The 21,205-nt window shown below is 38.3% G+C and overlaps 1 protein-coding gene across 1 annotated transcript in view; it reads right to left on the reverse strand.

The window, feature by feature from the left end:
* Positions 1–21,205, reverse strand: part of DGKH (diacylglycerol kinase eta) — a 263,958-nt gene that overhangs the window by 109,521 nt on the left and 133,232 nt on the right. The window contains 3 exon segments of the mRNA XM_038385138.2: positions 10,989–11,012; positions 11,014–11,070; positions 13,915–14,025. Of these exon segments, the coding sequence (XP_038241066.2) occupies positions 10,989–11,012; positions 11,014–11,070; positions 13,915–14,025 (192 nt within the window).

A 21,205-nucleotide genomic window follows, 5' to 3' on the forward strand; every position in this document is an offset into this window, starting at 1 on the left:
AGGTTATTGCAGGAGATTGCCATACCTGTTACAACAGTCTCATACATGGAGAAAGTATTTGCTGTACATTGCTATGCATTGAGACCTTGATTCAGCAATGTATTTAAGTATATGTCTAAAGGTATGTCTTACACTGCAACTGAGGGCATGAGTGGCAGCTTGCACAGATGCATCTGTCCTAGCTGTACTTTGCTAGTCACAATGTGAGCTTCAGCACTGGCTGCATGCATTAATACCAATGAGCTTGTGCAGACTGCGCCAAACCCCATGTTGTGGCATTATCTCCGCTATTTTTAACGAGCTATCTAGAGTACATGAGCTCCCATTCACTGTAGAGGTACCCTAACTGTCACATCGGAAGATTTGCATATTTAAAGGAAGGCACTCTCTTACATATCTTGTTGAATCGGTGTGTAAAACACACAGTATATTGAAATCAAGCACCAACCATTTTCCTTTTTGAAACAGTAATATACTTGCATAAAAATAACGTATGTGCCTGAAGTTAGAGATCACTGTTTATCAAAAGGTAAATGTATTTGTCCTTTACATCCAAGGCATGGTTAACAAACACTATTTTGCCTGCTGAAATTGTTCTAGAAGTATTTTGCAAGATTTTTACTGACATTTTTATCAATGTTTTTGTTCCTAGTTATAATCCATCTTAGTGTATGGATCTGCAGCAGGGTGGGTAGGACAACAATTTAAAAGCAAAACTTTCCAAAGAATGAAATTTGACAGTTGTTGTGCATTAATTTCTAAAATACTTGTCACTCTCACTGACTACCTTTACAAAGTAACATAAAATGAGACAAGACAAGGAAATAAAACATATATTTAATCTATATTAATCTCTTTACTGATGTAGTTATCTTTAAGTCTTTTTAACATTTTTTTTTCAAATTCTGCAAATTAAATAAGCTATGTCATTCCCTTTTTTGCTCCTAAAGTTATTAAGTTACCTGTGACCTGCTTAAGACAAATAACTGTAGAAAACAAGATCCATGAAAATATTACTAAAACAAGACTATTTGTGTAGACAGTGTCTTAAAAATCTGCTAATTATTTTTTTCTCTTCTGAAGTACCAAGCTTCCATTGTAATAGCCCCATTCCCATGGACTTTATCCATGGATTATAGCCTCACCACTCAAATGCTTTATTGCTATTTCATAATTAAACTTAGAGCTTCACTGTCTCCAGGCACACTAGGGAAGGAGACAGCAAGCGTGCCATGTCTGACCTAAAAATGCTTAATCTTAAGAGTCACACCCAGAGACATCAAAGGATCCAGAGAGAGCATAAAATGGTGCATTACTCTGGAGAGCTTCCAGTTTCATTACATTTTTTAATCATTATCAGGAAAAAAAGTATGTGTTAAATGGAGTAAAAAATTTAAATACTTCATAAAACTCTAACACTAATTGTTTCTGTAGCTCCCATTCTTTGCTGCAGTGTAATTAATTTGCTATTTCAGTTTGGTTTGTGTTTAAAACAGCATGAATATGAGAAAGACTCCATATGGGACTGAATGGAATACAAAGCACTTCCCCCATTAATTCAGTAGTATGACTACTGCTCAGATCAATAGCAGTCAAAACTCATTATCATCCATGGGCTATTTAATAATCTCTCAAAGAGCAGGCAACCTAAATTACTAGAAGACCACAACCAGGTCTCAGTTACTAGTAGACTAAAATCATAAAGGATATTAATTGACACCCTTGACAGTAGTCTCTGCAGAAATGCTGAAAACTAAATGGAATGGAGACTGAACTATCCACTCCTGTTGAGGTATGTGTGTACAGAAGCTTGAACTGTTGCTACCCATGCTCTACCTTATTTTGATAAAGAAAGGGCTTCAGTCTGCAGACAATCACCCTGGGACCATTTGTTAGCATTGCATTGGAACAAAAAATAATCATCATATGGAAGTGTTTAGATGTGCCGGTTTTAAATCTTAGAGCGACACTACTCATCACCCTTTTTGATAATGGCAGGGGACAGAATTCAAAAGAAAAAGTTTACAGGTAACTCATGGGAAAAGAAAATAGAAAGGTTACTAAAATTCTTAAAAATTAGTCTTTTCAATTAGCATTGCAAGCAACGTAATCCTTCTGACTCCAGAAAACTGTGGAGTGCCGGTGGTTGGCAGATTGATATTTGTTATTGTTAAATTTATTTAAGTGGCTCTACAACAAAAAAATATTTTAAAATATTACATGAAGTGGCAAAATTAGCTTATATTCAACTCACAAATCTGATCTAAGACAGGGTGAAAGGAAGCCTAAAGCCTCGTTACACACAAAAGTTGTACCAATTGAACTGTAATAATTTTTAAAAATTAGTGAAACTGATGCAAACCTCTTTGTGGACGCTCTTAAATTGATTTAAATCTGTTTTATATGGATTTAGATTAAGTTAGAGTAAGGAATGGACTTAAACTACATCAATACAAGATAAGTTTAAATCAATTTAAGCATCCACACAGAGGTTTTCACTGATTTAACTAAATCAAAATTTTAAAATATTTTGGTTATTTATATATAAAGTATAAACCCAGTACAGACAAGGCCTAACTAAGCAAGCTTTTCAAGAAATATGGAACAGTTTCAGAAAAGAAACTCATTCATTTTATTTTATTAAATGAGTGGGCAGAGAGGAGAGTCACCCTTGAAAGGAATATCAGCAGAGACTATACATCAGGGGTGGCCAAACTACGGCCCGGGGGCCATATCCGGCCCTTCAGACATTTTAATCAGGCCCTCAAGCTCTTGCCAGGGAGCTGGGTCCGGGGCTTACCCCACTCCGGTGCTCCAGCCAAGGAGCGGGGTCGGGGGCTTGCACGGTTCCATGCGGCTCCCATTAGCTGGCAACCACTGCCAATGGGAGCTACAGGGACGGCACCTGCAGATGAGGCAACACACAATGCCGCCTAGCCATGCCTCCACATAGGAGCCAGAGGGGGGACATGCCGCTGCTTCTGGGCGCTGCTTGAGGTAAGCGCCGCCCAGATCCTGCACCCCGACCTCTTCTCATGCCCCAACCCACTGCCCCCAGCCGTGATCCCCGTTCTGCCCTCCAAATCCCTCGGTCCCAGCCTCCGCCTGCACCCCAGAGCCTGCACCCACAGCTGGAGCCCTCACCCCCCCACCTGCACCCCAACCCCTTACCCTAGCCCAGAACCCCTTCCTGCACTCTGAGCTCCTCTTTTCTGGCCCCACCCCAACGCCCAACCCCTAATTTTGAGAGAATTCATGACCCACCATACAATTTCCATACCCAGATGTGGCCCTCAGGCCAAAAAGTTTGCCCACACCTGATATACATAGAAATCTAGTCAAAAGATATTTTCACAAAGAAAACAAATGGCAGGTAAAGGCATTCAGAGTACTCCTACAGACCATAATGAAAGATCTAATAATTAAGGTTTAAGAACAAAACACAAGTCCTGCATTTTTTTGGCTTTTCTTGAGTGGTGGAGTTTTGGGGTTATGTGGATTTTCACAAGTGTTGACTACTCACTAATCCCCTTGGAGTTAATGGGAACTGCAGGTGCGCCGCACTTAAGAAAATTTGCTGTATGTATTTAGCACGAAGACACAGCAGAACACTGAGCTCTTCATCATGGAATAATCTACTGGAATTGCAAACTCAGTTATCTAGCAATTTAACACGCAGAGGCCAGAGCAACAAAAGCACTATGAATGATGCAGATGAACAGAAGAAGCAATGACATAGTTACAAGTTGATGATAGAATAACATGGACAATGACGGTGAAGGGAATGCAGCCAGTTGTGAAGATGTTAATGTTGTGCTGGGCAGTCACACCGTTCACTGAGGCTGTTGGTCATGGTAGCCACCTTCCATTCAGACTAAATTAGGGAAAAGTTAAATGCGTCTTTGTTTAGTGATAACTGGAACAATAGAAAACCACCACCAAAGGACTAGATTGCATGCTAACCTGGGCAGTGGCTGGGTCATGAATTCCAAGTGGTTTGCTAGGGGGACCTTATTACAAACCAAAAATGGGGTGAAACTATGTCTGTGCGAGAAGCAGCAGAAAGCCCAGGAGACAGCCAGAATGAGCACTAAGAGAACGGCCCTGAGAAAAAAGCCTAAAGAGAGCTTTTTAAGCTGAGTGCTGGCTTGGATTTGTGAGGAAAGAAACGGTCTCCTGTTTGATTCCATTGTGTTCAGGAAAACAGGACTTTATGGACATTCTTTGTAAATAAACAGGATTGCATCAAAGAAATACCTGACTCTCATTAATACCTTCTTCTAATGGAAGCAACCCACAAGGCTCTGAATAATAGCTAATCAACTGGGCCAAAGGGGGTAACAATAATAATTTTGATGTAAAATTATCCACAGAGAAAGTAAATAGCATTTTGTACCAAAACAGACATCTTCTAAACTGGAGTTAATTGTCTTGGGCTCTTATTTATGAAACCTGAAATCAAAAGGACAGACACCTGTAGTACCCAAAATTAAAGAAGTGCTGAAATGCTTCTAATCTCTCCAGAGAAAAGCACTTCTAGTTTCCTGCTGTTGGCAGGGAAAAGATAGTTTAGCAACTCTTGTACTCAGTTTTACTGAGTGGACAACAGGAGAGGGATCACATGATGACTATCTATTATTTCTGTTCATTCCCTCTGAAGCAACTGGTATTGGCCACTGTTGGAAGACAGGATACTGGGATAGATGGACCTTTGGTCTGCCCCAGTATGACCGTTTCTTATGATCTTTCTCATTAAAAATAGAACAAAACACAACACCTTAAAGATCATAGTACGAAAGGATCTAACCAGCACAGCTTCTGCAAAAGAATATCACACCTCACTAACCTATTAGAATTCTTTGAACATGTTAAACTACTGGATAAAAGAGAAACCAGTTGACAGATTATTCAACAAATTCTTGGAATACATTGGAGACAATTTTTTATTTCAGAAGGTGGAGAAAGCAACTAGGAGAGAGGCTGTTCTGGATTTGATTTTTGACAAATAGGGAGGAACTGGTTGAAAATTTGAAAGTGGAAGGAAGCTAGGGTGAAAGTGATCATGAAATGGTAGAGTTCATGGTTCCAAGGAATGGTAGAAGGGGAAGCAGCAGCACAAAGATCATGGATTTCAAAAAGGCAGTCTTTAGCAAACTCAGGGAGTTGGTAGGTAAGATCCCATGGGGGCAATTTAAGGGGAAAAACAGTTTGAGACAGTTGGCAGTTTTTCAAAGAGGCATTATTAGACAAGAACAAACTATCCCCACTGTGTAGGAAAGATTGGAAGTATGGCAAGAGAACACCCTGGCTTAACCTGGAGATCTTCAATGATCTGAAACTGAAAAAAGAGAGTCCTGAAAAAAGTGGAAACTAGGTTAAATTATGAAGGATGAATATAAACAAACACCACAAACATGTAGGGACAAAATTAGAAAGGCCAAGGCACAAAATGAGAGCAAACTAACTAGAGACATAAAAGATAACAAGAACACATTAGAAACAAGAGGAACACCAAGGACAGGGTAGAGCCCTTACTCAATGACGGGGGAAAGATAACAAAAAACATGGAAATGGCAGAAGTGCTAACTCACATTTTTGTTTCACTTTTCACCAAAAAGGTTAGCAATGACTGGGTGTCTAACATGCTGAACACCAGTGAAAATGAGGTAGGATCTGAGGCTAAAATGAGGAAAGAACAAGTTAAAAATTACTTAAACAAGTTAGATATATTCTAGATGTCTGTGCCTGATGAAATACATCCTAGAATACTCAAGGAGCTGACTGAGCCATTAGTGATTATCTTTGAAAACTCATGGAAGAAGGGAAAGATTCCAGAGAACTGGAAGAGGATAAATATAGTGCCAACCTATAAAAGGGGGAATAAGGACAATCCAGGGAATTACAGACCAGTCACGCTTAATTTCAGTACCCGGAAAAATAATGTAGCAAATAATTCAGCAATCAATGTGCAAATACCTAGAAGATAATAAGGTGATAACTAACAGTCAGCATGGATTTGTCATGAACAAATCATGTGAAACCAACCTAACGTTATTCTTTGACAGGGTACACTTGTACAGTTTGCAGATGATACCAAGCTGTGAGGGAGCAAAAGGGTGGGGATGGTTGCAAGTACTTTGGAGGATAGGATTAAAATTCAAAATTCAGACAAACTGGAGAAATGATCTGAAGTAGATAGGATGAAATTCAATAAGGACAAATGCAAAGTACTCCACTTAGCCCTGGTCTACACTGGAGGGGTGGGGGGATCGATCTAAGTTACGCAACTTCAGCTACATTAATAACGTAGCTGAAGTCAACATACATAGATCAACTTACCGTGGTGAGTCAACTGCTGCTGCTCCCCCGTCGACTCTGCCTGTGCCTCTTGCGGCGCTGGAGTACAGGAGTCGATGGGAGAGCGCTCAGGGGTCAATTTATCGCATCTAGACTAGACACGATGAATCAATCCCTGCTGGATCGATGGCTGCCCACCGATCCGGCGGGTAGTGAAGACATACTCTTAGGAAGGAACAATCAGTTGTACACATACAAAATGGGAAATGACTGCCTAGGAAAGAGTACTGCAGAAAGGGATCTGGGGGTCATAATGGATCACAAGCTAAACATGAGTCAACAGTGTAACACTGTTACAAAAAAAGTGAACATCATTCTGGATCTATTAGCAGGAATATTGTAAGCCAGACATATGAAGTTATTCTTCCACTCTACTTCACGCTGATAAGGCCTCAGGTGGAGTATTGCATCCAGTTCTGGGTGCTACATTTCAGAAAAGATGTGGACAAATTGTAAAAAGTCCAGAGGAGAGCAACAAAAATTATTAAAGGTCCAGAAAACATGACTTATGAGAAATGATTCAAAAAAATGGATTTGTTTAGCTTGAAGAAGAGAAGACTGAGTGGGGGATATGATAACAGTTTCAAGTGCATAAAAAGTTGTTACAAGAAGGAAGTTGTTCTCCTTAACCCCCGAGGATAGGGCAAGAAGCATTCAGGTTGGACTTTAGGAAAAACTTCCTAACTGTCAGAGTAGTTAAGCACTAAAACAAATTGTGTAGGGATGTTGTGGAATCTCTGTCACTAGAGGTTTTTAAGAACAAGTTAGACAAATACCTGTCAGGAATGGTCTAGTTATTACATAGTCCTGCCTTGAGTGCAGGGGATTGGACTAGATGACTTACTAAGGTCCCTTCCAGTCCTAAACTTCTATGATTCTCTAATTTATTAGCTTTCAAAAGGCCTTTGACAAATTCTTGCAGAAGACGCTACTAAAGTAACTAAGTAGTCATGAGATGAGAGACAAAGTATTGTCAAGGATCAAAATCTGCCTAAGAGACAGAAAACAAAGGAGCAGAAATAAATGGTGAGCTTTCATCACAGCAAAAACTTAACAGCTGGGTTTCTCAAGATTCTATACTAGTATTGGTGTTGTTTAATACCTTTACTAACAATCTGAAAAGTGGATCAGGAAGTAAGGTGGCTACATTTTCAGATGACAAATTATTTTGAGTATTCAAGCCCAGGGAAAACTGAGGAACTTCAGAGGGACTTAAACGAGCTAGGTGAATGGACAACATGAAGTACACTGTTGATAAATGCAAAATAACGCACACTGGAGGGAAATTTTTAAATATTCATACACCTTACAGGGATCTAAATTAACTGCATCAACTCAGGAAAGGGACCTCGCTGGTGCATCACTGAACAGTTCAAAGACGATCTCTGCATAATGTGCAGTTGCTGTCAAAAAAAACCCAAAATGTTAGGATGCATCCAAAATGGCAGAGAAAATAATAAGGAAAACATTATAATCTCATTATATAAATCAATGGTTTCCCCTCATCTGGAGTACTATGTGCAGTAGTGGTTACCCCCACCTCAAAAATTATATTGCAGAATTTGAAGAGGTCAGAGGGAGGATTCTCTGCTCCGTGAAGTCTTTAAACTACGATTTGAGGACTTCAATAGCTCCGACATAGGTGAGGTTTTTCGTAGGAGTGGGTGGGTGAGATTCTGTGGCCTGCATTGTGCAGGAGGTCGGACTAGATGATCAAAATGGTGGTCCATTCTGACCTTAGTATCTATGAATCTATGACTGGTGAGAATGCATAGGGGTTTAGGAAACCTCTCACCTGAAAGAAAGACTAGGAATGATTACCTTAGAAAGTAGGTAAATGAGAGGGGAAGGGACAGAAATAGAAAATAATATGTGGTCTAGTTAGAGAAAGTAGATTGGAAGCTTCTGTTTTCCCCATCTTGTAAGACTGGAAGAAGAGACTGTTCAATGAAACTGAAAACCAGCAAATTCAAAACTGATAAAAGGAAATACTTTTTCACACAGTATTAGACTATGGAACTCCTTGAAACAGAATGTCACAGAAGTCAAAAACTAGCAAAATTCAAAGAGATTAGACACCTATTCGGATAACAAGAATATCCAGAATAATAAACAACAACAAAAATTATAACAATGTAGGGTAAGGACAAGACTTCCATAAGGAGCAGATTATCCCATATCTACCTGTAAAGTTTCTTGCACCTTTCTTTGAAGAATGTGGTGGTGGCTACTGTCAGAGGCAGGATACTGGACCATAGATCTGATCTAGTGTGGCAAATCATATATTCCTAGCAGGGACAGTGGTCCAAAATATGGTTTCATTATTTCCTTTATTACCCACAGAAGTGACTAGACAGCAGAACTAAACCACTGAAGTTTTTCCCATTACTTGATGATTTAGAAGAGATAAAGGAAGTGAGCATTTATGGTTTTGTGGGCATGTGCAGGAAGGGTTAGAAATACAATTTAACAGCTCAGAGCTAAAATTCATACCCTACTGTTAACCATCTTTCAGTCACGCCTGTAAAGGCAGGTGATATCAGAACTAAAATTTTCCAAACATCAATTAGGACTAAAAATAGGTGCTATACCACCTGATGCCTGTGCATTTCATATGATTGCACTAAGCCAGGTGGATTTGCAGTAACCATAGCATTTTACATACACCTGTAGATCAATGACTGAAAATAAATGTGGTTAATATTTATATGCATTTTTAAAATGTTTTGAAGTTATTTAATGTACTTTTTTAATAAAAAGCAAGACAGTGATAGACAATGAAGATAAAAGCTACATTGTCAAAACTTGAAAAAGATCCCTATTAGTAATTATATTTGTTGTCCTGAGGTGTTTCATATTCATTTGGACCTGCCTGTGAAATCATAATTAAATGTAGAAAGATTCCTACTAAATATATCCACCAAAGCCAATGCAAAATAATTCCCCCACAAGACCCCTCAAATGCTCCAATTGATTAGTGTTCCACTGTCACATCTTGGAGAAAACTCCTCAATGTCTAACAGAATTAAGAGTCATTTGCAAAATGATAAAGTAATTTTCCTGAATAAAGGTCTGATATTAGTGAGGCAGCTTCCATTTCCCCCTGTTCAAAAATCCAAGTAGAGTTAGGACACAAAAAAAACTTGGAACGTCTTCTCACACAGGTAGACTACACTTCACCATCATTCCTCAGCTATCCCACTGCTGGAATGATAAATAGTTTTTGTCTAAATCTAAAACCAGGCAAGATGGAAGTAGAATTTCAAATAGATAATGAGAACCACTATGAAAAAATAGCTAACATTCCATAACCCTCACTAGAGGGCATATGTCCCACTGTCATCAGAATGGCTTGCAGCCAAGAGGGCTTTCTGGACTCTTCACTGACAATAGACAACCAAATAGCAAAAGCACCAAAAATAAGGGCCTTTTTCTACCTTCCCCAAGCCAAAAGATCTCACACTATCCTGCCAGATGTGGATTTGGTCCTCCAAACTTAGTTACTGAAAATCACTGTATCTTGGAAGGAAATTATAAATGCTAAAGAAACTTTAGTCAGTGCAACAACCTGACCTCCAGCCTAGGCTGATGAAAGCACACTTGCTCTGATCACTTTAGCTACTCATCAAACACCAGAATGAGCGAGCCCCGGAGTCTTCATTAGCAAAGCTTTCATCAGGCTGGCACTGGACTTCCTTGGAAATTGACTCTTACTATGTGACCATGATCATCTGTGACAACTAAAATCCTCAGGAAAAATGGAAATGTTAATAGTTAGATTGAGAGTGGTGAAATCCTAGTACCACTGAAGTCAATGGTAGACTTTCCATTGATTTCATGGAGCAGGATGTCACCCAGAGTATTCTTGGCAGCTAGTCCTTGGCTATAAAACACCTTTCCATAAGAGTTAAGAATGTTCACAAAACCTCACCACTTTGGGGGGTATGGGGGGGGAACGGACATGACAGACTGATCTGTATCATTTATTTCCCATAATGAAATAATTTAAAACAATTACAAAACATTCAGCCTTCCCTTAGAAGCGTGAAAAGATGACAAAATTCTAGGTTTTTGTGTAAAACTCCGATATGGATTTATATAAACTTGTAATGCCCTCATTCATATCCCACTGCATAAATAAGGTATAAATACAAAGACAGCGAGGTTGAAACCAACTAAGAATAATATGGTCAGCAAAAAAACAATTATTTTAATATAGTTGAGGATCAGAATTATCAATTTAAGAATAGGGAATTAAAAATCACACTAAGTGATAATCATCCAGGAAATTTAACTTAAAAGAATGACACATTAAAAGAAAAACTACAGCATAAAATAAAGATGATTGAAAATAAGGACAGTTGATATTCACCTTCACTATTTTTTAATGTTCTGTATCAGCATTTTATTAAACAAACGTTAAATATATTAAAAACTGATAAAAGATGAGCATGAAACTGGGTTCAGAATTATCAACAGTTAATATAATGTTGTCATGACACTATAGGCTATTTCATCAATACACTTCCAAATAAAGGAAAATGAGAAACAATTTATTGAGAACATTTTGATTGTCTTAGTTACAGTCTTTTATAGCTTTCAAGGATACAGTTATGATAATGGCACCGTACCGTGAAGCTGTTGTTGACATTTTTTTGTGCTCGATTCAGCTACACTGGCATCTGACAGGTCAACTTCATCGAATATTAGAGACTGTGAACAGAAAATAACACGAACACATTAAATACCACTTTTAAGCACACTTACCCTACTGCACTTTCACTTCCACATTAATGTTTTAGGAATAAAATTAAATAAGTAGAAAAATTACTAAGCAGATAAATCTTTCTAATTTCACCTTTCAAAGGGAGCCATGTAACAATCTGATCAGTAGGAAAATTCAAAAACATAAGCGGGCTGAAAATGAATTTTATCCCAGTCAAAAAAGTAATCTTCACTTTAAAAACACCTTTAAGAAAATGTAAAATATTATATTCAGCCTTGAAGGGCCACTTAGATTCATAGATACTAAGTCAGAAGGGGACCATTCTGATCATCTAGTCCGACCTCCCGCACAGCGCAGGCCACAGAATCTCATCCACCCACTCCTACGAAAAACCTCACCTATGTCTGAGCTATTGAAGTCCTCAAATCATGGTTTAAAGACTTCAAGGAGCAGAGAAGCCTCCCTCAAGTCACCCATTCCCCATGCGACAGAGGAAGGCGAAAACCTCCAGGGCCTCTCCAATCTGCCCTGGAGGAAAATTCCTTCCCGGACCCCACATATGGCGATCAGCTAAACCCTGAGCATATGGGCAAGATTCACCAGCCAGATACTACAGAAAATTCTTTCCTAGGTAACTCAGATCTCATCCATCTAATATCCCATCTCAGGGGATTAGGCCTATTTACCCTGAATATTTAAAGATCAATTACTTACCAAATCCCATCATACCATCTCCTCCATAAACTTATCAAGTAGAATCTAAAACCAGTTAGATCTTTTGCCCCCACTGCTTCCCTTGGAAGGCTATTCCAAAACTTCACTCCTCTGATGGTTAGAAACCTCGTCTGATTTCAAGTCTAAACTTCCTGGTGGCCAGTTTTATACCCATTTGTTCTCGTGTCCACATTGGTGCTGAGCTGAAATAATTCCTCTCCCTCTCCTGTATTTATCCCTCTGATATATTTATAGAGAGCAATCATATCTCCCCTCAACCTTCTTTTAGTTAGGCTAAACAAGCCAAGCTCCTTAAGTCTCCTTTCATAAGACAAGGTTTCCATTCCTCGGATCATCCTAGTAGCCCTTCTCTGTACCTGCTCCAGTTTGAATTCATCCTTTTTAAACATGGGAGATCAGAACTGCACACAGTATTCCAGGTGAGGTCTCACCAGTGCCTTGTATAATAGTACTAAAACCTCCTTATCCCTACTGGAAATGCCTCTCCTGATGCATCCAAAACCGCATTAGCTTTTTCACAGCCATATCACATGGGCAGCTCATAGTCATCCTATGATCAACCAATACTCCAAGGTCCTTCTCCTCTTCCGTTACTTCTAATTGATGCGTCCCCAACTTATAACTAAAATTCTTGTTATTAATTCCTAAATGCATAACCTTACACTTCTCACTATTAAATTTCATCCTATTACTATTACTCCAGTTTACAAGATCATCCAGATCTTCCTGTATAATATCCCGATCCTTCTCCGAATTGGCAATACCTCCCAGCTTTGTATCAACTGCAAACTTTATTAGCACACTCCCACTTTTTGTGCCAAGGTCAGTAATAAAAAGATTAAATAAGATTTGATAATAGAATCATAATAGAATCAAAGAAGATAAACACATAACAGTTTGTCAGAGTTTACTTTAAACATCGCAGCCTATTAGCCAGTGTTAAATCTGCTGGGAAAGGGTTAAATGGGTTCTGCTGGCTCACTGAGACTCATTGATGAGAAATAAAACCATTCGAGTCATGCGTCTCTTCACCCTTCCTGTGGGAAAAAGAGTAAAAAAGAAAGGGGCCCCCCCGTCGTGCCCCCCCCCACACACACACACTCAACTAATGGCAGGGAGTTGAAACTAAGGATGGTCCTGCAGTTGAGGCAGGTATGACTGTGACAGCAGGGGATCTGGATTTAATTCCCTGATCTGCCTCAATTTCCTTCTGTAATATGTGGATGATCTAGCCATTTTCCCACCTCTTGTCTGTCTTGTTAATTAATGTTTTCAGTTCTTCAGGGCAGCAACTGTACAAGTGTGCCTAGCGTGGGTGACTCATGACCTCATTCTTACCTATGTGACCTTTGACATCTTTGATGCACCATGCAGCTCAGTCTCGGGAGATTGTAGTGCATCATGGGAAATGTAGTGGGGTCAAGGAGGCCAATCAATAGGAGCAAATGAGGGCCTGAAGCACCTGAACTACCACTCCCAGAAAGCACCAGGGAGGCTCATGCAGAAGCAGCTTAATGATAAACTGATTCGAAATTAAATGTTTCCGTTCAGTTCAACAAACTGAAACATTTCTATTTGGATCAACCTGACCTGAAATGAAATATTTCATTTAGATTTTCCCTGACAGGAAGGAGAGTAATTTCTGAAAATGAAATTTTCCCTCTGAAAATTTCCGTTTTTCAGAACTTCATTTTCCATTGAAAATTCATTTCAAGGGATAACTCCTGACTAGCAGTATTTAGCATTATCATAAAAACTTTGAGGTTTAACATTTGAACAATATCCCTCCAATGTTTTTTTTCCTTTTTAAAATTTATTTTCCTAAGTAAAAAAACAGAAATCAGCTTATTAACATTATTTGACTAATTGGTTTAAAAAGAGTAAAAGAACAGAAACAAACCACAATAAAGAAAACTCAGAGATGCATGTAACATGTCTTCTTTGCAAGTTAATTTGTATACTAATTTTTATAAATAGCAAATTGGTTGTGAAAACAATCACTGTTATTTTAAATTGATGTTATAATTTTAATAAACCTAAGAAGCAATTGGTGTTACAAGCATAAGGCATTCGTTCCTAGTATTATACATCCTTACCTTTGAATCCTTGGCATAGTAAAGGGTACGGCCTCGAAGTTTGAAATAACGTTTTTTCCACCGCTGAAAAGAACTTGTTTGCTTCAATAGTAACCCTTCCTTTATACTTGTCTGAAAACAAGAAAAAAATATTTAAATACATCAGACCTGGTAAAAATATTCAAGTATCTAAATATACTATATAAAAAAATTCTTAGACCCTTGTAAACAATTTTCTGTTCTGTATAAAGATATTCATTGTTTTTATTTGTATTCACGTATGAGATTATAATTGATTCCATCCTTTGACAACCAAACTATGCACAATTATTTTTAACAACATGAATACTGGCAAAAGGTTACTTTTGTGTATGCATTCAAAAAGCAGTGGAGATGTACACTGAAAATGCCAATAATTATTCTGGAGATTAAATTGCTATTTAATTGTATTACTTCTATAATTCCAAAACCACAATATTGTAGTGAGCAATGATTGGCAGTTGTACAATTCTGAAAAAAAATATTAGCTATCTATGCCATATAAGCTCATGCAGATCCTACTCTGTGGCATCTGTACTCTTGCTACCCTTTTCTTCTAACTATTAATATGGAAAAGAAGACAAACTCCAACTTGGAAGAATAGTGTCAAGAGCACAATAAATTAATGTGTTTAGAATGTTTTGGTAGTATCTGTGGGCCTCATTACACTATTGATTTTAAGCACTCCTATGTACTTTTCATAGGAGGAGTTTTTATAACTCAATGGTATAATATAGTTCTGCACAGTGGTCTATATCACTGATTTCAGAGTAGCAGCCGTGTTAGTCTGTATTCGCAAAAAGAAAAGGAGTACTTGTGGCACCCTAGAGACTAAGGTGCCACAAGTACTCCTTTTCTATATCACTGAGTGACTTAAATACCCAATTTTCTCTTTTGAACTACACTATTAAAAGGGAAAAGCAGATACATATGTATCTGGATTCTCTGCTCTAAAGCGGCCTCTGAAGCATGGTATTTCCATTTTGTATCATTTCATGATGCAGATGTCATTGTACAGTGCAATTTCTAGACAACATGATGCAAAGGTCACTTACAGGTTGATCTGGACCTCTTATAAGCTTAATCAAACCCTGAAAAAAGGGCATGACATCTTTTTTCAATGGATGTCAAATTCTTCTTAACTTTAACATAATACATTCACATAAAAAAAGGAAAATATACCTTTTTGTTTCACTATTTCACATTTATGAAGGTGAAATAATTATTAAATATATCCATAGCATGGCTACTATACTAAATTCTTTAATGGTTTTTTCTTACTAAAATGCCCCCAAATATACCTAACAAAGATAAAATATTTTCACATGATATAATGTATTTTATTTGTTAGCAATTCAGTCAACAGTAGTCATAGGCATGCACACCAGTTTTGGTTTGGTTTGTAATAGCCACACTGTACTTGTGTTTTGTATCCCTCTTTGAAATGTTCATGGTGCACATGAATTAGGTGCATATGATTGATGTATATGCAAAAGTGAGATAATATACAAATCAGTTCATACAATACAATTTCTGTACTCAGTGGTCCTAATTCCCTCTTCAAATATATAATGGGCATTGGCATTTATCTTAATATTATCCTGAAAGTGGAAACATCTAAATGTATGTTATGATATACATGGCATACATTATGGGAAGATCAGAATGTACACTAAAAACCTTTTCTTGAAGGAGTTACATGAATTTAAAGTATATAGAAAGACATAAATCTGGTGGCCTATTTTTTTTCTAGACTTTAAAAACACACAGTTTTCCTGAAGATTAAATTAATTCCTTCATGCCATTTCTATAAAAACAGGCATTATCATGGCTTTTTCTCTCCCTTTTAGAGCACTAATAATATTCCACAAACACTCCAACATGTTTAATGTAACCAAGGGATTGTGTTGTCCATTAAATGGCTCTGGAATCGTAAACAGCTTATGAATCAAAACTCCATGACAAATCTTTTAAACTACCATTTTAACTATGAGAAAGTTGTTTTCTAAACAAAAAAACCCTTCTAAAGTTGGAGGTGAAAACCCATTTAACTGCTATTGCGTGTTTTTTCATATGAAGCTATTACAACAGATCCTGATAATAAATATTCTTATTAATTTAAAATAGCCAGGTAATGTACTTCCATTCGTGTACAGTGTAAATGCTTTCATCAACAGACATCTTCTACTGAGGGCAGAGCACTTCCATCATCCAGTTCCATTGGTACAGAATCCAACCCCTGCTACAGAACTTTGCTCCAGGGATGCAATAAGCCCAGACCCCCACTTCCTTGGCAATAGATGATAAATAAAGCTACGATTTAGTCATGGAGGTCACAGAAGTCAAAGGCCTCTGTGACTTCAGCCAGTGCAAGCTGGGAGCTGCAGGGTCCCCTGCTGCCTGTGGAGGCAGGGAGCTGTGGGGTACCCATGCCACCCCAGGCGGCAGGAGTCCCTACCATTCCCGGCTACCGCGGGCAGCAGGAGAAGCCCTGCTGCTCCGAACCACCATGGAGGGGGACCCTGGAGCTTCGAGTCTGCCCTCCGCTACCCAGGCTCCCCATTTTGTCATGGATATTTTTAGTAAGAGTCAAGGACAGGTCACAAGCTTCCGTGAATTTTTCATTATTGCCCGTGACTTGTCCATGACTTTTATTAAAAATATTTGTGACAAAATCTTAGTCTTAATGATAGGTCGCTCCGATGGGAGACAGAGAGGTCTTGGCTGGTCTCTCTTACCTGGGACCAGGCCTGGGAGAAAAAGTAGTAACTGAAGCTGTCAGCAAACAGCATGGCCTGGAGAAGGGCAGCAGCTTTTCCTGTGGCTCCAGCCCCCAACCCTAGCTCCCTGTTTTCCAGAACCCTGGGCTGCCCTCTCTTCAGACTACCTCCTCAATCTCTTCTGCTTCCAGGCATGCTCCGAAGAAGGTCGTGGCTTGGCAAAGACATACATGTGCTGTGCAGCAATGAGAAGGGAGGAAACAACATACATATGTGGGTGCCTCCTGGAACCCAATGCATGCACAAAATGGGATGCTGCTGAAAAGTAAATTGGGATCATTGCATTCACAGAGGTGTACAGCTCTTGGTTGTATGTTGATTAGCAAGTCCCACAGGTCAGTGTGGTGCAATCCTGGAACACACAGGCTTTAATATTTTGTGTAACATGTGCAAATACAGACTTTTATCCCCATACACTTTCGGTAGTGATCTCTGCTACTTGGCAGATTACCTAGGCCCCCTCCTCAGGAAAATTCTGGTTGTGCCCCTACTTTGGTCCAAAATCTAACCTTTATAGTGTGACACTTCCTAGGGTTGTGAGGCACCTCCCCACCACCTGTCCTTAGCAACAGGAAGTCTTGTCTGTGCCTGCTGTGGATCAGCTGTCTGAAACCACCAGCCTCTGGCAAGACAAGCCTGACCTTCCAAGCATAATTCTCTCTGCAAAGGTTAGCAATAGGTAAGCACCAACCACTGAGTCCTCTGAGGGTCCCTCTGGACTGCTCAGCCTGTTCCACAGAACGCACACAGAACTCTCAGATACACTACTCCCAAAGCAACAGCATTCCTCTATTTACAAGATTCAGCTCAGGATCCACCTCTTGGGGAAGTGGAGTATCTATGCCAACAGAAGAAGCCCTCTTGTCAGTATAGGTGTCTTCACATAAATGTAGACATGCCCATAGTTTATCATCAAAACAGTGATTCAAAGATAGAAAGGTGGAAACCACCATAACATGCTTTCTAGAACCTAAACTTAATTAACAAGACACTGCCTATTTCCTACAATGTAGCTTACCCCAGGACTTTCCCCAGCATTTTCAACCAGTTTGGCTGAGATTCCTTCTCATAAAATCAAGCCTGCTGGCAGCTTGGCCTCACAGATTAAAGGAATAAGGGTATGTCTCCATACCTCTTAGGTATTTCCCCAAAAGTTCATTGTCCTTACTGGCTTCCTCTAAATGTCCTCTCTTTGAAGATTTCACAGTCCTTCATTAGCATTTGGCTCACACTGTGAATAGATGCCCATTTTGAACCATACAGTCCTTAATTTACACATAAACAGACAAATAGACACACATTTCTTGCCTGAAAGAAAACATGCTTTTCACCTTTCTGGTGACCAGCCTCTAGTCACAGACCTTAAGAACATAATTTTCAGTGTATATACATAACTCCATATGTTTTGCAATGATTATGATGGCCAGTATGATACAGGCTTTCATTAGAGACCTTACATGACATTCTTTTGATGAACCCCCTACCAATCAATCTGCCAGCTGGGATCCAGAGGTCCTAGGGTCATATATAGATCATATTTCTAACCCCCAGGTTGAGAGGAAAACCTTCAGTTACAAATGGAGCAGCAACCAAAGCAGTAATAATGTCTCCCTGAGTCGGCAGACAAGAAAACATCAAAGAGGCATGAACTGACCCATTCACCTCAGCAGAATATTAACTCTGAAACATAATGGAAACAATTGTCAATATTGTTAACTACACTGCTGTAATTTGGAAGAAGCATCCAGTTACTGGGCACATCTCACAAGCCCGAACTGCGATGCTTGCCAAAAGCACTGTCTCCCATTCAACTGCTAAAACCTCCAGCTTCCCCCAAGACAGCTTGTGCAATCCAATTATACACCGTCACTGTAAAAATCTGCACACATACTGAAAACTAAAAATTTAGGGACAGAGCAAACACTCATGAATAAAATAGCCAGTACAATGCAATTTTCCTTTAGTTATTAATGAACTTGATTTTACACTCAGCAAACTGAAATTAATTCCTGTCACCTTAGATATCCTTACCCTTTAGCAACTTAGCAAACTGAACTTAATGTGCTACAGAATAGTATTATATTCTCATCAAAACTCAATTTAAAAAGATCTCCACATTTTATAAAATTAAGTATTTGCAAATCAGTATTCAATTATTGAAAAAGGTAGAAGCCCAATTCTTCATTGCAAAAACCCCAGTGATAAAGATAATTGGGGTTTGTGTGTATTACAATGATTGAAAGATTAAAAGCACCTTCCTTTATAAAGATGAATTCTTAGATATTTAGGCATCATTCAAAGTTCCAAGACTAACAGACTTGTTTCTGTGAAAGCGAGCTGTAATCTTCAAAGAGAGTCAATATCAAAAATGAGTTAGAAGTGATTTCAGACACCACACAAGCCCATGAGTCATTTTTTGTACTTTTATAATCACATTTTCCTATTGTAAAAAACAAAAATAATAATTTCTCTTTTCCCTGTTTTTGTGAGAAAAACCCACTGAAACAATAGGGGAAGTCTACTGAGGGGAAATATTGAAACCAGCTATGTATAAAGTACTGCCAAGCACAAAAAAACACACTGAAATCAAAGAAAAAATTACATTTTTCCTAGTCACTTTCAGTTATATAATCTTTGGTACAACTTAAAAAATTCAGACAGAGGAGTGATTTTTCAAGTTGACCTTTTGTTTTAAATTTTGTTTTTTTGACTTTACCTAGGTCATCAGAAGCCTGGACAGTTAATATTCTGTTTGCTAAGATCACAAATTTTTTTTAAATAAAACAAGAAAATATATTATACAGTACATTCCATCCTCCAGAGACACTGCCTATTGATTTACCTTGCTAAATTTGAATACCAAAACAGATCAATGATATTTCTGTATTGCTGTGAGCTTTCTATATGTTCACAGGGCACACAGTTATGGTCTGAAGCAAGCACAATTCTAAGAACATTACAGAAAAAGAAAATCTCATGGTTCTCATTAAGTCATACTCCCTTAACATTCCAAGTCTTCTGTAGATCGTTACATTTTTAATAATATGTCTTTTTCAATCAAAGTCTTGAATTTTGATCAAGATGGGATCTTGGATTGCAAGTCTATGTTTTGTTGACAACGTCAAAACAGTAGTTTCATTACTGCCACTTATGCCGACAGCTCTCTATTAATGGTTTCAAAATAAAAATAAATTGTATCTACAGAAAACAAAATCTTCACCCAATTGTTAAATGTAGTACATTTTATTGAGGGTTTCTTGTGACATCAAAAAAGACAAAAATGACGTTTAAAATAGAAAAGGAGTACTTGTGACACTGAGAGACTAACAAATTTAGTTGAGCATAAGCTTTCGTGAGCTACAGCTCACTTCATCGGCTGCATTCAGTGAATGCAGCCGATGAAGTGAGCTGTAGCTCACGAAAGCTTATGCTCTAATAAATTTGTTAGTCTCTAAGATGCCACAAGTACTCCTTTTCTTTTTGCGAATACAGACTAACATGGCTGCTACTCTGAAACCTGTTTAAAAATAGCTATCCCAGGGATATGAATGAGCACAGTTAAATAAATTAACAGAAAAAAAAGATAGAAAGGGAATAAGTAATTTAATGTAATAAAAAAAGATAGTAACAGTTTCAATGTATCTTAAGACAAAAATAAAACACCAACAAAAACTAGAAAACCAATGTAAATTATCTTTATGCAAAAAGAAAAGGAGTACTTGTGAGCTGTAGTTCACGAAAGCTTATGCTCTAATAAATTTGTTAGTCTCTAAGGTGCCACAAGTACTCCTTTTCTTTTTGCGAATACAGACTAACACGGCTGCTACTCTGAAACCTATCTTTATGCAGCAATTTTTTGTGGTATCATAACCAATTGTACTTCTCTGACCTGTACTTCTACAGATTTTTCTCTTTGTTCGACTGGTAAATCACCACTGGCCACAACTAAAATTCCAACAATTCCTTAGTGTGATTTGATCTACCTTGTTTTGAAACAGGACTAGATCAAAGTACACTAAGGAACTGTTAGTACGTGTCAGCAGGGTCTGAATGGACAGTTAGCACGCAGCAGGCTAGCGTGACAGAGTCATATCCTAGCTTAGAGTGAATGAAATGTTTCTATAACCAAGCCCTTACTCTCTCTGTGACCCTGAGTAATTATTCTTTCTGCTTCAGGTTCTCCATCTACAAAACGTTTATCTCATTAGTTCATGTTTGTAAAGTTCTGAAAATGGAAAATACTATGTAAATGAAAGACGATTATCTGAAAGAACAAACTGTTGTTATTAATAAGGGGAATAGAACAGCTGTAAAATATTACACAAAGGACAGATCACTTACAAGGTTGTGTTTTAGTGCCAAAGACTTAAGGGCTTGGATATTATTCACAATTGAGCTAACTTCCATCTTAGAACAATAATTTACAGCTACAACTTGGAATATCAAGTACTGTTCATTTTAGTTTCATTAGTTCTGAGTAAAAAGGTTTAAAA

This window comes from Dermochelys coriacea, chromosome 1 (genome assembly GCF_009764565.3).
Source record: "Dermochelys coriacea isolate rDerCor1 chromosome 1, rDerCor1.pri.v4, whole genome shotgun sequence".
Classification (NCBI taxonomy): domain Eukaryota; kingdom Metazoa; phylum Chordata; order Testudines; family Dermochelyidae; genus Dermochelys; species Dermochelys coriacea.